Source organism: Cynocephalus volans, chromosome 1, assembly GCF_027409185.1.
Source record: "Cynocephalus volans isolate mCynVol1 chromosome 1, mCynVol1.pri, whole genome shotgun sequence".
NCBI lineage: Eukaryota > Metazoa > Chordata > Mammalia > Dermoptera > Cynocephalidae > Cynocephalus > Cynocephalus volans.
The window spans coordinates 233299877-233317938 of NC_084460.1; the positions used below are offsets into that span (position 1 = coordinate 233299877).

At 34.5% G+C, this 18062-nt stretch overlaps 1 protein-coding gene across 1 annotated transcript in view; it reads right to left on the reverse strand.

The window, feature by feature from the left end:
* Positions 1-326: 326 nt before the first annotated feature.
* Positions 327-18062, reverse strand: part of COBLL1 (cordon-bleu WH2 repeat protein like 1) — a 168722-nt gene continuing 150986 nt past the window's right edge. The window contains exons 11-16 of the mRNA XM_063085710.1: positions 16770-17004; positions 15606-15700; positions 9021-10588; positions 6957-7133; positions 925-1025; positions 327-565 (exon numbers count right to left, since the gene is read on the reverse strand). Coding sequence (XP_062941780.1) covers positions 535-565; positions 925-1025; positions 6957-7133; positions 9021-10588; positions 15606-15700; positions 16770-17004 — 2207 coding nt within the window. The 3' untranslated portion in view covers positions 327-534. The remainder of the gene's footprint in view (positions 566-924; positions 1026-6956; positions 7134-9020; positions 10589-15605; positions 15701-16769; positions 17005-18062) is intronic.

The following is an 18062-nucleotide window of genomic DNA, read 5'->3' on the forward strand; positions in this document are numbered from 1 at the left end:
TAGATCATTCTTTCAGCACAAAGCAGACTTTCATATAACTTATACACATTTCCAATTAAATGGTTACACTGAGATAACAAATGTCAGATCTACATATGACTAGCTACGTGTCCTACAAATATGTCTATAAATCTTAACATATACTTTTGTCTAAGTCACCATTGTAAAGAATATATGAGTAAGTGAAATCAATAAAGAGTGATAATTTCTCATTTGAAACAAATGAAAGTCATTTACACCTTGTTTTATAGTTCAAAAGCAGCATATTCAGCTCTTAAGGCAAAAAAGATCCCAAAATCTTTTATAAATTATAAATTCTAGTAATTCTTCTTTTGGCATTAAAAGCCATAACACCATTTTTATACTTTAATAGTAATATATTAGTGTACATCTGAATATACATTTGACAAAATTCTCCATTAGTATGAGGTTGATCTGTGAAGTAGAAGTGGGAAAGTGCAATATGGCAGGGAAACATTTAACGGCTGTCCCGGGCATCAGGGTACATGGAATGGCTGAGTCTCGACCTCCCACTCACAGATATTGTATTTGATGGAACAGTAACCTAAGAGAAAGAAACATACTTTGCAGCAATCAATTTAAAATGGGACAGCTGTCTAATTTTCTATATTTTCAACCATTACCACATTTTAACTTCTACTTAATTGTAAATGCTAACATTTAGTATTTATTATTCAATAAATTACAAATAATCAGGAGTAAAGGTTCAGTCTACCATGAAATTAAAAAAAAAAAAAAAAAAAAGTTGTTATTTCCACAACAAACAAGTAAAATAATCCATTAACACATCTTAGTCTTTACAAAATTACCAAATCAACACAAAGGACAAAAGCACAAACAGACTGCAGATCAAGCTGTTAAAGAGCATTTTTAGCTAGATTAATTCTGGCTCCCCAAAACTACCTTGAAGCATGTAGAAAATTAAGTGGATTCCACAAAGCAATGAATTTTATAAATTTTGTGTTGATGGTATATGTTAACTTGAAGTTCTCCTCCCAGTGATCCTTTATTTATTAAAAAATAAAACAAAAAACATCCCTTGGTTAGCTTTCAAATGAATCGCTAAAAAAAGATCAAATCTATGACTGTTATGCCAAGACAGCTGCAGAAAGAAAAGGAGGTTTGTTTGGTTTTTTCTTCAGGAAGTAAACTCTTAAATTTCAAACTTTTATGGCAAATTCTTCCATCTGCAGGCCAGGTAGACCACTAAAAGGGTTCCCATGGACCCACATAGGAGCGAGGGGCCACAGACAACAGAAAAAAGAAGCCACTCAGAGGTTGATGAGTCATTGCAAAGGACCGGCGCACAGCCTGCCACATGGAAAATGTTTGGAGTATGGGTGCTGGGGGAGATGGGCCCACCAGAGGAACACTGGGACACAGCATGGACAGCTGATCTGCCCTCCAATCAGCACAGAACCACTCAGTGGAGACTGGTCAGGAATATAGAACTGCAGTGGGTGCAGTTTGCTGAAAAGACTCAGGCCCAGACCCGAGTTTCCACATGATCCAGGTGTACCGGATCTCACGAGACCTGGAAGTGCTTATAAGATCAACCATTAAAAACTGAGCTGCACAAAAAGAACTCCCCAGATAATCAGCAGCAAGGCAGAAATTTAGCTCAACTTCAGGGCTCAAGCACTGATCCCCACAGGAAGTTCCCCCATTTTAGAAGTAACCAAAGGACAACAAATTATTTCAAGTGCAGAGTTTAAGTGGTAAAAACAGTGAATAATCCAACACAGAACTGAAAGAAAAAACAAAGTACTTACAGACCAGAGACAAATTTTGATATTAACCAGTAAAGGTCTACCACTACCAAAGAACACCTATAAAACCTAGAAGGACTGGAAGCTCCCTGGGCTCCCAACCCGGGGAGGGGAGAGGGCCATGGGCATCAGACATGCCCCCCCCCCCCCCCCCCCGCACTCAGCCCAGCAATAACCACCAGGCAGCTGCCAGAAGTGCCCAAGGCTCCCAAGTCAGGGTGCTGCGGGGCTGACAGCCTTAGCCATGCCCCTATTTCCCTCCCCCTTTCCCTCCTCCTCTCCCTTCCAACTGCCCCACAACATCTTAGAATGTAAAAAAATAATAATGTTAATAAATAAATAAATTTTAAAAACATACTGATGGGCTGGCCAGTTAGCTCAGTCGGTAGAATGTGGTGCTGACAACACCAAAGTCAAGGATTTGGAACCCCTTACTGGCCAGCTGCCAAAATCCAGAAAAAACAAAAATAAAAAACATACTGATGGCTCCAAATGTCTACACTTAACATTCATTGTAGCACCATATATAGAATCCAGTTATATGTCTGTCAATAAGGAGCAAAAAAGATATGTTAACATTCATATAGTCAAATACTATGTAAAAAATACTGTAAGTATGTATGTAGTAAGATGTAAAACTTCCAAGAAATTTATGAATGATTTGCAAAGGATTCTGTTTTTGTACAAAAACTAAATACATTTACAAAAGTACAAAAGTGGTCTAGAAGCTTACACAGCAACCTATTGAGAGTGGTCACTTTTGGAGAAAAATCGCATTTCCTTTGATATTTAAAAATTTGTTCACTAAACTTTTAAACATGAGATGACATCATTAGGATACTGTTCTATAAATTCTGAGGACAGAGATCTTTCAATGCCTATTTTATTGTCTATTTTAATGCCACTTGATACCAATGTTTATTTTAGTGCCTGACATAGTATAATACTCAATGAATATTTTTTGAATGGGATATAGGAATGTTTCACAAACATTTATAAAATAAAAAAAGTATTGCTTGAATTTTTTAAACAACGAACATCTTACACTTACAACAAAAATACTTCTAAACATTTAAGAACACTGATGTGAACATTAGCAGTTGACTGTCCACCCTTGAAGTTTAAAGAATTTTCAGAAATGTTCACGTAACTTATTTCCATAAGGAAAGTAACTGTGAAACATTCATTTACTTTTACTTTAAAAACATATGGAAAGAGATGCCAACCTGAAACCCTTTGGTTATTCAAATTTAAGTCAAGGAAATATGAATACAAAGCACACCAATTAAATAAACAAAACAAGCTAGCAAGATTCTGGGTGACTTACCCAGTTTTTTCCTTCCCTCCAGGCTTCTATCTAGCCAAAGTAAGTTTTACATTCTGAGGAAACACACACTATCAAGTGCTAAATATCATTCATCAGTTTATTGCCACACTTTATTTTCACAAACTTATATTCTTTTTGTAATAGTGTGTAATAACCTGATTTTTAGTAATTTAGTAACCATCAAGCACTGAAAACAGCCAAAGAAGTTCTTGTGTCAACATAGGCTGATGGTAATGGATTACTTAATCCATCTTATTCTCTGTAAATAATTTGCTGATTCATATATAAATCTTAACATCAAACAATTCATAAACACTGAGCTAGATGTATTAATGCTTTTATGAAGACATGACTAATCTCTGTGACTACATGGGGTTGAATGGGAATAAGGTATGGGAAAACCTTTCAGAACATGAAAAAACATGGCATGTTCATGACTACATTTATACTAGAGCAATCAACTAGATAATTGCTCTAATGTGAACCAACCATTATAATGGTTAATTGAGTAAGAACCAGAGTCATAAGGCAAGTTGGTACCTGGAGTTAAATTGAACATTTGGGTGCCAAGATTTAGGCAAACAGAGAGCCAACTTTCTGAATCACAATCTAAACCTACTGTCAAAATCACTGGAGATTTTACTTGGAAATATAATTGTTGTTCTATTAATAAAAAGTCAGAATTTAAAAGAAACTGGGAGAAATCTTTGGCACAGGACAGAAACAGGGGACTTAAGCAAAGCCCACAAGAAATTAAGAGCCTGCCTGTGTCCATTTTTACCATATTTGCAATTTTTTGAAATACAATACATGTACAGAAAGGTGCACTGAACATAAATATACAGCCCAGTGAAAGCAAACATCCATGTATATAACCCGCCATCCAGGTCAACAGAAAGAATATCACCAGCCTCCTACTCGTCTCGTCTTTAGTTAAAATTTTGACATTTTTTTCATTATAGATTTTTGCATTAATTTGGATATTTTAAGTATATTGCACTAAAACACTTACTTATCTTGATTACTTACTTAGTTTTTTGGTTCCCCCTTAACTGTGTGCTTGTCCTCCTTACCCCAATAAGCCCTCAACAACCCCTTTCCTTCCCCTCTGGAGGCAACCACTGTCATAATTTTTATAATTACATCTTTGCTTTTAAAAATAACTTTCACCTATGCATGCATCACTAAATAATATAGTTTTGCATGCTGTCAAACTTTACACATATATATTTTTGTGTGTTTCTATCAACATTGTTGAGTTTTGCTCTATTTTGTCTATCTTATTGCTATATAATAGTCCATTCTTTGAATATACTAATATTTATTCTACTAATTTAGAGTGTTACGGTTATGTTTATTTGGAGTTACTACAAACAATATGCCAGGAACACTGTTATGTGTGAGTCCTGGTATACAAAAACACAATGTTTAGGATAACTAGAAGTGAAAATACTGTTCATGGAGTGTGGATACTGTGAACTTTATTGTGAACCCTATCTGCACTTTTAGTAAAATTAAATGGATCATGCATAAATTTTTCATTTAAAAAATTTAGGAGCTGGCCCTACATACACTCAGAGCTATCAATAACCTCCTACTCAAAGAAATAAAATTTTAGACTCAGTAGAACCTAAAGTAATGAGTTTTAAACAGGATACAATTATAGGATCATCATTTAGAGCCTGCTTTCTGTGTTGATTCATACCCAACTCATTCTGGAAGCAAGGAGAGTTTTCTATGTGAAAGACTGCCAAATCAGAACCCGTATTTGGCACGTATCTGTATAGCTGGCCTGTACAATTCTGTTGGCCTAAAAGGCATTTCCAACTTAATGCACAGTTTACTTCAATTACTTCACTGAAAGTGATTAAATATCTTCACTGACTTAGTACAAAGACATTGCAATAAGTTTCTGTGTAGTTACTTGGGCCTGATGCAACACCGTTTCCCGGGCCCAGGCTATGAATGCACAGAAGGCAGTGGCTTCATTTTATTAATTTTTGTATTATCAGTGTCTAGTGCAATGCTTGGTACTTATGTGTTTAAAAAATGCTTGTCATGTTTATTAAACTGAGAAACCAGTAATGAGTGGTTTGAAACTCATCCTTAACTTAAAAGATCAGAAAAAGACAATTTTTCCTAAGTGAGAAAGTACAATTTATTAACATGGGCATATATCCCCCACCCCCTGAAAAATATAAATTTGTCATAACCTGCAAAATAACAATTTCAGTATTCAAAGCTATACCAAAATTTTATGCTGCCTGGCACCTAAATGCAGACTCTACAAATAATCTACAATATTCAAACCTAATCCCCTGAATTATTCCTTCCTGCTTTCTCCACTCCTGACAGCACCCAATATTTTGCCCTGCCTCTGTGTTTGCCTAGATGGGAGTGCCAAGTCCTCTGCAGGAAGAATGACTATCACTCATGGCTCCACACAAACACACGAAGGAAATTGGCTCGAGCAATTGAGTTTGGCCAGTGTTGCTGTGGTTGAAAGGCCTGGGATGCCTTTCCCCTTTTCTATCTTTGCAGCATTCTTGATCCTTTGCAGATTTAATTTCTGTTGAGCTCAATGTTTTGCTCAAGTCTCTTCCTCTTCTCTAAATGGCTTCTAAAATGATCAGAGAAGGAATTTACAAAATGAAATGCCTAGGGAGTCAGTGGAATAATAAGTACTTTTCCTGTCTTGGTTGTTGAGGTGCTTCCAGGAGGACTAAGGGGAGAACGAGAGAGAGGTTTAGGGAGATGAAGTCTAAGTGATGAGCCTTGCTCAAAGCTTCACTGTGTTCCCTTTCAGTGGATGAAAGGGACAGAGGGAGGAAACCTACCTGCCAAGATTTCCCTGTGACACTTGTTTGGTGTTTTCTCTAAGAAGAAACAAACCTCCTTCTCCAGATGCTCTCCTACACCTCAGTAAGGAGGAGCTAGATAACTTTGGCAGGGCATTATTAAGTCTTGAATTTCTGTATTAGCTCTCATCTAAAGCAAATCTCTAGATAGTCTCTACTTTTTCTTAGTTTAACCTGTAAAACTTTACCCCAAACCCCACATATGTTAGTAACCTTGATCACTGCAGGAACTATGCTATGGATTGAATGTCCCCCCAAAGATCATTGGAATTTAATCCCCACTGTGACAATGTTAAGTGGGTGGGAGATCCTATTATGGTAATTGAAAGGTAGGGCCTTAGAGAAGTGATTAGGTTGTAATCACTGTGTCCCCATGAATGGATTGATCCATTCATGCAGTGATGGGTGTGGTTCTGATGGCTTTAAAAAGAGAGCAACCGAGCAGCTCAGCTCTCTCTTACTTAGCCATTTTGCCATGTGATACCCTGTGTTGTGGTGAAGAATCACCATCCACCAAGGGCCTGTAAGAAATAAATTTCATTTCTTTACAAATTTTCCAATTTCAGGTATTTTGTTATAAGCAACAGAAACGGACTAATACAAGATATAACTGATAACTTTTAGGTTCCTATTACTACTTCACTTTTTCTGAAATAGGGAAATATTTTCAAAAGAATCTTTCTTGCTGTGCTAACATAATCCCTTACAATAAGAATCCAGGGCCCTTTCTATACATAGTTATATAATAATGAACAAAACCCATGTTCTGCACCTGGCCCATGTTGTGGAAAACAGACCTGACATGTTTTTATGTATGTATAAGACTCTGGACTCTTTCAGCTTATACTTCAAAAATGACCCCTGACATCAAAGAGTAACTTCTGGATCTCTATTCAGATTTAAACACTAGAAAAATTTTTCCCATTAGTTTGACAATGTTGAAAATAAACCCACTGTCACCATCTGATAAAGAAAACTTACCCTTTTCAATTTGGCAGCAGCCTCTCCAGAGCGGATTGCAGTCAGCAAACTTTGTCGGATCTGTTCTGGGTCAGAGCTTTGGAATGTTAAAGAACTTTGTCTCTTAAGGGTGAACGATGGGCAGTCAGTTGGAATCTGTGTTTGGGAATTCTGTGCACTATGTGCAGAGTTATTTTCCTACAAAAATAAAGACAAAATATTTACATGAATACCAAGGGAAGAATGGGCCATTTTTGCGAAAAAATATTCATCATCAATAGTTCTTTAAGAATCACCATTTGCCACACTGGTGTCTTAGACACAGCCCTGTTTCCTCACCCACTGAATGATCTCTGCTGCCAGAGCTAATTTGGAAGATAAGGGCATTCACCTTTCCTTCTCTCGAACTGAGAAGGCTAAGGAAGAAAAGCAATACTTCTCTTTGTTTCATAAATACAGTGGAAATTTTACTGTGCTTGAGTCAAATAAGACTGATTTCACCAATACACGGAGTTGGCTAGAAGAGCCAAATTAATAATCAAAAAATTCTACAAACTAAAAAATGACACACTTCCATGTTTCCAACATATTAGGTTATGAATTTATTATTTTGAAAGTATAATGTACAAAAGTCAAATAGTAACAATGTTGTATTGGCTGAATCTAACGTATCTTACAATAAAGGAACATTAGTTATGCTATACTTAATAGCTTATTTTGTGCTTCTAGAAGTCACAGGACCCAAGGGCTAACCATATTTTCTTTGTTTTTCCCCCAAGACTAAAAATAAAATTTAGGAACTTCCAAATTGAAGAATCAAAAATTTAATTACACTTCTTAGGAAGGAATATTTAGTAAGTGATTTAACTGGCAAATGTTATCAAGTAATCTTAAAAATTTATTTTTTAAACTTCCAAATAAATATCTTTATAAAAAATGAGCTAAAAAGGGCTCAGGCAATGACTCAAAAACTGTAGTATCTAAATCAAGCTTCCACTGTTTAGGAATGGTATTCCATTCCAAGAAAAAATGCAGGCTTTATTCCACTGTAAAAAATTAATCTCAATCTCATACATCTTCTCCTAATGCTATATCAAAGTAATAAACATAAATGCAAAATATATGAAGAAATATTCTTCAAGATAAATACTGTTTTAAAATTTTGGAAAAACCTTTGCTTGGCAATATGGTTAACGTTCTCTCACTCTAGAAATGTTTGAAAAAGTAGTATAAAATACTTCTGGAACTGTCACACAAATATGAAAGTATTCTTTAAACACTATCAAAGTAAAAGTACACAACGTATTTCTTAAAAATGGCAAGTGGATTACCATGATCCATGCTGTGAATTTCATCCTCTCCTATGACTGTATTACCTGAACCTAGCAAAATACAACACTTAGTCGACCAAACACTAAGTCAACACCCCTTTCTAGCGAATTATTAGGGTTAGAGAGTAGTTAGAAGATGTTTTGGTCAACACACATAAAACTGGAAAACTAGATATGAATTAATAAAATAGAGAATTAAGAATATTACATTTTAAAATTATTTATACCTAAAAATGTTCGGTAAGCTGAGGATAAATGTATATAATGAAAGATGCATAGCTGAGAGATGTTCATTTTATCTAGTCTTTGATACTGCTTATGTTTCTAAATAATTAAAACTATTTATTTTGCTATTACATAGTACTGTAAATTTGAAGAAGAAAATAGAGTAAACCAGAGCATCCAGAAAAGTTAAAAACAAATTAAGATAAGCAAAACACTGGAAAATAGGCAGAACTATAAAGTAGTAAACTATACAAATGTATGAAACACTTTAAAACATTTGCTAATGACACAATTATATAATGATGGCCTTATACTAATATCTTCAAGTTATATGAATTACAATAATTCTTAATTAGATTCTATGTATTACCACTCTTTTCCCTGTAATAGCTTGATATCAGATGAATATGAATTCAGAGTTAAGTAACACAGACATATTAACATGCTTGTTAACCCTCAGGTGCAACACTGAACATTGTTAAATGTTGTATAAGAACCTGAATACTTATTTCTCAAAAGGCAACATTACCTTATCAATCACACCAAGTTGTGGGATGTCCACAGATTTATTTACAGACCAAGTCTTCCCTTCCTCTGTGTCAGGTGGAGGCTGGGCACATGCACCCTCACTGGATGACTCAGTACGCGTTTTACTGAAAGACTGTGACCTTTTTACTACAGCAAGAGCAAATGGTGAAGGAGCAGAAGTTGAATACGGTCGCGGGGCACCAAAAGTTCTCAAAGTCTTCAGATTTAGTGCTGCTACCTGAGCAGTGGGAAGAGGCACAGGTTTTGGAGGTATGGGAGGAGGAGAGGTTTCAGCAGGCTTGTGACTGATGATGTCATCATCAGTTTTTTTAATATGGAATTGTGGAGCAGAGTGAGTTGTTTTGCTTAAGGGAGAAAGAGTCTGCTCTGGAGGAGGCAGCATGTCCCTTTCCACCTCTTTATTTGTTAGTTCTTTTGGAGAAGGATTAGGGGCAGCATGGACACTCTTGGCAGCTGCAGATGTCACATAGTGACCTGATACTCTCTTCTGCATCTGCAAGAAAAAAGAACTTGGTTTGGCCTGGGGATTTGAAACCCGAGATTTAAATTTTGACTCCAAAATATTATTTATATCCTCCAAATTTGGTGCAAAAGGAGCTGTGCCAGTGTCTCTAGTCATTCTGGGAATAGGTGTCAGAGGATTAGCCATGGTACCATCAGGTGAGCTCACAGCACTGCGCACTTGAGGCTCTGTTCTCAAGGTAGCCTTGGGTTTAGGGTCTGGCAGCGGTTCCTTTGGGACTTCAGAAATCACAAGGTCTTCTGTCTGGATGGCAGTTTCTCTCACATTCTCATGAGTATGTGTTTTTCCTAAAGTCAGTATCTCCTGATCATCTTTATACCCTATGAATTCTGATTCCCAGTCTTTCAATATTTCTAGGGACTTGGGAGGCACTATTTTATAAGTAGTCATTCCAATTTTAGGTATATATTCTCTTGTAATTTCATTTGAAGGTTTTGGCTTGGGATTGTAGTCCTGTTTGTAAAGTGGATAATTCTTTAGATAAGAAGCAGTTGAATTTTTATCAATCCCATCTACAGGAAGCAAAAGATCATCATTACCACGGGCACAAATTGGATCTTTTACAGTAAGCTGATCTTCTGAATGTACAATTAGGGTGCCCTGACTCCTGAATTCTCTTGAGTTATCTACAAAATCTTGTGGAATGAAGGATGAATGCTGAGTTGATTTGTTGTTATTTGAAGTTTGCACACTTTCATCAACTTTAAAGTCAGACAAATTATGATCTTTGTGATTCCTGTCAAAATTGTTACAGGAAGGGGTTGTCTGAATTGCTGCATCTTGCATTTTTGTCTTTTCTTCACTGGGTTGATTCAGTTTTTGATCTCGTACTGATGAAGCTACTAGATGATTTTCCTTGTAACATATAGTAGTATCAATTTTATGTGCCTCACAGTTTGACTGTTTGTCCACTTCCAAGTCCACATCATTATTTTTGGCAACACCTCCTACATTGGTTTCTGTTTTCTGCACTCCATTTTTCATATCTTCTGTGTTCACTGGAAAGGCAATTATTTCATTTTGAACTATTGAGAGAAAACATATTGTCAAGTATATGAAAAAAGTTAAAAAAAAAAAAAACTCAAGTTTTTAATGCCTACATTCCCAACATGAAATGGGTTGGTTTGAAATCTGGAGATCATTTTCAGCTCACTAATTATAGAAAGGCAGGTATGACATGCAGAGAAAACATTGTGGGATTTGGATTCATAGAGACCTGAGTTAGGAACCTGGCTTAACTGGTGTAGCCACATGTTAATTAACCACTTTGAGACTAAGTTTGCTCAGATATAAAAAGATGAAAATATGTATTTTATAAATATAAATATATATATATATATATAATTTATATAACATGCTCATTAGGATAGGATATTGCCCAGAATAAGCACTCCATAGAAGGCAACTACGTTTCTTCTTATAAGTAAAGACTTTGATGTGAAAAAAGATATTGAGAAATTAAAAAAAAACTATTTTTTTTCCATTTTTGACTCCTTCTTTTCTATAGCCCCAGTGTATTTTTATTTCATATCCAACATTAAAAGAGAAACAATCTCAGCAAATGTCAGTTTTAATTAAGGCAGACAACAGAAAACATTACCTTTAAGATTTGAAGTAAAAACAGAATCTAAGTTAACTGTCATGTTAATTAAGTGGCCTTGCTAAAGACTGTTAGAGGACTTTGTCTTTAGTCACAACATGGATGATTTCAATTACACAAAAACAATCATGTTGATTTTGATTTTTTCTCTGTAGGAAAAAGATATCCTTATTCTCCTGGTGTCAGAATCCAAGTAGAAAACATAGTCTTGCTCTTCGCTGCACTACTTTTTCTCTTGATTCTAGTTCAGACCTCCCGAAAAGAAGACTCATTTGCCAGTGTCTAGGTTAACAAAGCAACAGCTTCCAGTCAACGCCATGATTGCAAAAAACTGGAATAAGGCATCTGGAAGTAAATATGGGGAAAACTGGGTATCCATGTGCAGAAGAGTGAAACTAGACCACTATCTCTTAACCATATACGAAAAATCAACTCAAAATGGAGTAAAGAGTTATATAAGACCCAAAATTATGAACCTACTAGTAGAAAACATAGAAGAAATGCTTCGGGACATTGGTCTGAGCAACAAATTTATGGAAGAGACTTCAAAATCACAGGCAACAAATGTGAAAATAGACTAATGGAATTATGTCAAACTAAAAAAGCTTCTGCACAGCAAAAGAAACAATCAACAGAGTAAAGAGACAACCTACAGAATGGGAGAAAATACTTGCAAATTATGCATGCAACAGGAGATTAATATCCAGAATACAGAACTCAACAGCAGAAAAACAATTTGATTAGAAAATGTGCAAATGATCTGAATACACATTTATCAAAAAAAAAAAAAAAAAGAAGAAGACATACAAATGACCAACAAGTATACAAAAAAATGCTCAAAATCATTAATCATTAGGGAAATGCAAATGAAAACAATGAGATATCACCTCCCATCTCATCCCAGTTAGAATGGCTATTATCAAAAAGACAAAAAATAACAGGCCGGCCCGTGGCTCACTGGGTAGTGTGCAGTGCTGATAACACCAAGGCCACGGGTTCGGATCCTATATGGGGATGGCCAGTTTGCTCACTGGCTGAGCGTGGTGCTGACAACACCAAGCCAAGGGTTGAGATCCCCTTACCGGTCATCTTTAAAAAAAAAAAAAAAAAAAAGACAAAAAATAACAAATGCTGGCAAGGAAGGGAGAAGGGGAACCCTTATATGCTGTTGATGAGAATGTAAATTAGTATAGGCATTATAGAAAACTGTATGGAAGTTCCTCAAAATACTAAAAATAGAACTACCATATGATCCAGCAATCTCACTACTGGGTATATATCCAAAGGAAAGGAAATCAGTATGTAGAAGAGATATCTGCACACCCATGTTTATTGCAGAACTATTCACAATAGTTAGAATATGGAATAAATCTAAGTGTCCATCAACAGATGAATGGATAAAGAAATGTGGTGTATATATACTCATTTTCAGCCATAGAAAGAATGAAATCCTGTCATTTGTAGCAACATGGATGAGCCTGGAGGACTTTGTATTAAGTGAAATAAACCAGGCACAGAAAAATAAATACCACATGTTTTCACTCATATGTGGAAGCTAAAAAAGTTGGTATCATAGAAGAAGAGAGTAGAATAGTCAGGGGGGAGAGGAGGATAAGGGAGAGATTGGTTAGTGGATGCAAAAATATAGCTAGATAGGAGGAATAAGTTAAAGTTTTCTATAGTACTGTAGGGTGACCATAATTAACAATTTATTGTATATTTTCAAATAGCTAGACGAGAGAATTTTGGATGTTCCCAACACAAAGAAGTAATAAATGTTTGAGGTGATGAATTTGCTAATTACCTTGATTTAATCATTACACATCACACACGTGTGTGGAAATACACTGTAGCCCATAAATATGTACAATTATGTGTCACTTGAAAATAGTAATTAAAAACACAGGATTATGAGCAATTACCACGTGCCTAGTACTGAACTAAGTGATTTCTATGCTGTGCTCCTCTATTCAAACACCGTGAAGAACCATTTCTCCTGTATGACCGCCAGCCCTCATCATCAAAACCCTAATGGCCTCCCTTTTCAGGTATGGTAGTACAGTGTACAGCACAAGTGAAATATGGGCCTTGGGAGTCAAATTGTGGATGGTTGTCAATAACTTTCTCTCTAGTTTTATTATCATCCACTTTTACCTATAAGAGGATGACATCAAGTGTACTACCTAAAATGTAATGAGCTACATAAAATAGTTCCTCTGTTTAAAACAAGAAAGATATGCATGCCAAAAAATTATGTTCTCAGGTAAATTTATACACAATTTAAAAAAATATCTTCACATTTTAAAGTCTGCCTAATTGCATAATCAATAATAGCAATTAATATTCTATATTATATTGTAAGATTCCTTTATTAAATATACAATTTTTAAATGGAATTCATTTTTATTCTTCCCAAACAAAATACACTCCTCTGAACACTGTTATGAGCACAGAAGAATTTAAGAAATGGTTTCTAGCAGCAGCAAATTAGCCTATTTCCTTCTCTCTTGCTTAATTCCCATTTTCCATTGAATATAGGAATTGCCCAGTTTACACATTAGAAATATTTTGTAAAAGAAAGTAAATCAATGTAAAAATATATTTTAAATTAAATCCCTTGTAACAAAACCTTATTTATTGGTTTTAGAACTCCAAATTTCTGTTTTTCATATTTTTGGTGGATTACACCTACCCATAGTGTAACTCTGAATTTCTGGTCAACATTTCACAAATATTCCCAATGATTGTCAGGCTTGAAAACCTAGAATCACCACTGAATTTTTTAGCTAATCCATCCTCATATGTTTCTGACAATGATGCTAACCATGTGTTTATGAATGGCCAGGCCATTTTCCAAGGATGGCCAGTAGAGGGAGAAGGTAGCTCTTATACTATCCTTGACAAAAGGATGATTTAGATAAGTGTCTGGGGTAGGTAAAAAGGAAAACAGGATAAAACTGCTTTAAGGATAACAGAAATTATTTATCCTAAAAAACACCGAGAGTTGACAAAGGTCATTGCAAACCATGTGCAAATCAAAATAAATATTATGTAAATATATTTGTGACCCTAGCATTAACCTGATGTCAAAATTTCAGCAGAAATGATTTAATTTGACCATTTTTTTAAAAAAGGAAACAGCTTTTAAATTATGATCTCTCAATAGGAATGCTATTGTCATCGTAGTATATGCTATGAAAAACTGAATCAAAGGGGGAAAAAAAAGAGTGAAATCATTTACTTTTAGACCTTCTCAGAATGGTATAGAATGTGAGGTATAAAATGAAATACCTTATATATTAATATATATGCATATGATGGTACTTCAAAAAGTTCCTGGAAAGATTTGTCTTTTGATTCTATTTTTCCATGAACTATTTGAAGTACCCTTGTAGATATATGACATGAGGATTATCCATATCTTATCCAAGTATGAATATGACATTCCTGTAAGAATCTTGGGATGAGAATTCATAAGCCACTTCCTTATTCCCTTAAAATACCATTGTGCATTCCTTGAATTTTCTATTTGTGTAGTATTATTTTTCTGAAATTCAGTCCTAAGTGTATATTTTAAGAGTATATCAGAATTCTTCTAGGTGCTATGAAGAATTCAAACAAAGTATCAGATGTAATTTTTCTGATCCAAAACTGTCCAATACAGCAGAGGATTCAGGAATATAAAACCACATGGTTTCTAGTAATGAAGTAACAAAATAAATGGAGTGGTAGGATTTGGACAGAAATTGAATGGGTGAAGTAGACAGAGGATGAGCATAGGCCTAAAGATAGAATTGAGTGCCTTACATCATGAGAAAAAGAAGAAATTGTCTTCATTTGGGAACTAGGAAATAGTGGTGAATAAGTTTACATAATTAGATGGTTCAGGCCTTGAAAATCAGGCAAAGTTTCATCCAAGGTGTAGTAACTTGACTTTGAAGTAAAAGAGGCTTGGACTAGGGAGTTAAAGGGTTAAAAAAAAGAAAAATGAACGTACTTCAAAAAGTTTATGGAAAAATAGAACTAAAAGATAATATGAATCTTTCCATGAACTGTTTGAAATACTCTCGTAGATCATAAACAGATGCATGAAGGATACATCTTCAAGATCCAAGATCTAAGTTAGATTATCTCTAAGATTTAACGATAACAAAGTAGCACACGTAATAGTTAAGAGCACACTCTGGAGCAATAATGCCAGAGTTCAGGTCTGCCACTTAATAATTGTGGTACCTCAGTGAGTTACTTAATATCTTTATGGCTCAATCATCTGTAAAATAAGACTAAAATAACAGTTTACTAATATACCTATAAGTGGGGTAGGTATTAAATTAGTCAATACACAAGATTGAGTTAATAATACATATATAAATTGTTGAGAAGAGTCCTTGACAAATAATAGTGCTATAAAAGTGTTGGCTATTGGTGCTTATTTAACTCACCATTCTCTTGGCTTGGGCCCAAAGACTTCAAGTTTCTTACACTGTCAACTACCATCTCTTCATTGATTGTATCATATACTACATTGTGTGGTCCTCTGGAAGATATAGTATCGTACATTATATGTTGATATTATTCAAACATATACACACCAGCATGCACGTAATGAGAAAATAGACATTAATTTGCAAAGACCGATGGACTGAAATAATCATCTTGTTCTGCCAAATACTGGAAATTTATTAGCAAAGAAAAAATACAACTGATAGGAAATGCTGCTATGAAACATTAGCTTTCATATGGTGGTCCTATTACAAAGAAAGATGTAAGAAGCTTGGTAAAATGGACACTATGGTAAAAATGTAAAAAGATGTAAGATGTAAGAAGCTTGGTAAAAAAGACACTATTCCAAAATAGTATCTTTATTTTATTATTGGTTGTATTTTAAGGAAAAAGGAAATGAAATATTTTAGTCTTGCATCTGGCAAGATCAACTATATAAATCACGATGTGGATTGACCTCACGGATCTTTTATTTATTTATTTTTGGTGATAAAATAGTTTAATTTGGAGACAATCCCATGCTAATTATAGTAAAACTCCAATGAAAATGATTTATTCTGCTTGATTTCATCTTTATTTATAGTGCTCATTTCAAACAAAATATAAGCTATAGGACTAGAACATAGCTTTCATTCCTAGGATCATGTGCAGAGTACATTCTGTGCATTGAAAAGTTGACTATAAAAATAATGCTGGTAATTTAACATTAGACGCTGCTATGCAGAATTGTTAATATATGTTGAAAATTCTCCAGGGGCATTTAGTGAAAACTGAAAATTAAATATTCTATATATGTCAAGTATTTAATAGGCAAAACACACATGCACTTTAATTTTTGAGTCATACAAATCACTATAGTTTACATGACAAAGGGATATTAGAACTGTCGAATTTGATTTTCTTTGAACACAATTACATGCAAATAGATACTTTAGTAATAAACATTTTCATAATGATAGTAAAAGGGAAGGAGTCTAAACCAAAGGGCCGGAGTTTAAACCAAAGGGCTGACTATATTTGTGTTTAATATATTAGATCTATATTTCAGAAGTCCAGTATTAATTAAACAAACCACCACCAACACTGCCACACAGACTACTTACTGTCCATCTGTGTTGCTAGTTTCTTGTTTTTCTTCCTGGGAGTTTTGTGAGGACTCTCTTCTATCATTGCCAAGGGCTGAGGCAGGATCATTTTTCAGTGTATTTATTATATTAGTAGATATAAAAGGAATATCTTGTGACTTCAAAGAAATCTTTTCAGCCTCATCTTTAGGCACTTCATTCAGTTCTTCCTTTTCATCTATCTCTTCCAGGCTATAATCAGAGCTTATTCCAGCTACAAAGAAATTCAGATATAATCCTAAATATTAATTTTCCTCATTCATCCTATGAAATACGGGCAAGGAAGGAATTTTTAAAATAATAATTAGTTGGACTCTTTTAAATTCTGGTTCAAAAATAATCATGAAATACTTTTCTAATGGTGAAAAATCATGTTAACATATAACCAGAGTAATACAATTCTGAAAACAATTTGCTATCACTCTAGGTTTTATTCATGGTAGAAACAAGAGGTTATTTAATCTCATAAACTTCTGGTTAAATATTTCATTTAAAAATATATCTTTCAATTAAATGATTTTTATATTTATGCAATAGGTTAATAATGCAAATTAAATAAAAATTAATTTTAAAAGCACAATTTGAAAAGAACATGAGATTTCTGTACTGTCTACAAACGCACTTACAAAAATTTGACTCAGTAGTTATCAGTACTGACTACATTTAAGAATTATCTGAGTCCCTTTTAAAAATACTGAGGCTCGCACCCTGCTCCACAGCTATTAAATGAGCCTCCATGAAGGGGGGCAGCAAGAATTTTTAAGGTGCTTTAGGTGATTCTAATTTGCAACCAGGGTTAAGAGCCACTGATCTAGATTTTTAATATAATTTTCAGAAATACAAACAGAACAAGTACTAAACAATGAAAATTAATTTTTATTCCCACCCAGTTTGATTCTCAGAGGCAACTTACTCTAAAAACTTTTCCTGTATGTTATCAGAAAGCATAATGTGCATACATAAGCAGATACCCACACTCACGTGTTTCCTCTTCTCTTTTTGGTTAATTTATTTAATATAAATGGAAACATACTCTAGCCAATGTTTTCCACCTAGTTTTTTTTCCACTTAGTATATCATAAATATGGACCCCAGTGGATACCTGAAACCACACACACACACACATACACACAGCCAAACCCTCTATATACTATACGTTTTCCTATACATACATACTTATGATAAAGTTTAATTTATAAATTAGGAACAGTAAGAGATTAACAATAACGGATAATAAAATGAAAAAATTATAACACTATACTGTAATGAAAG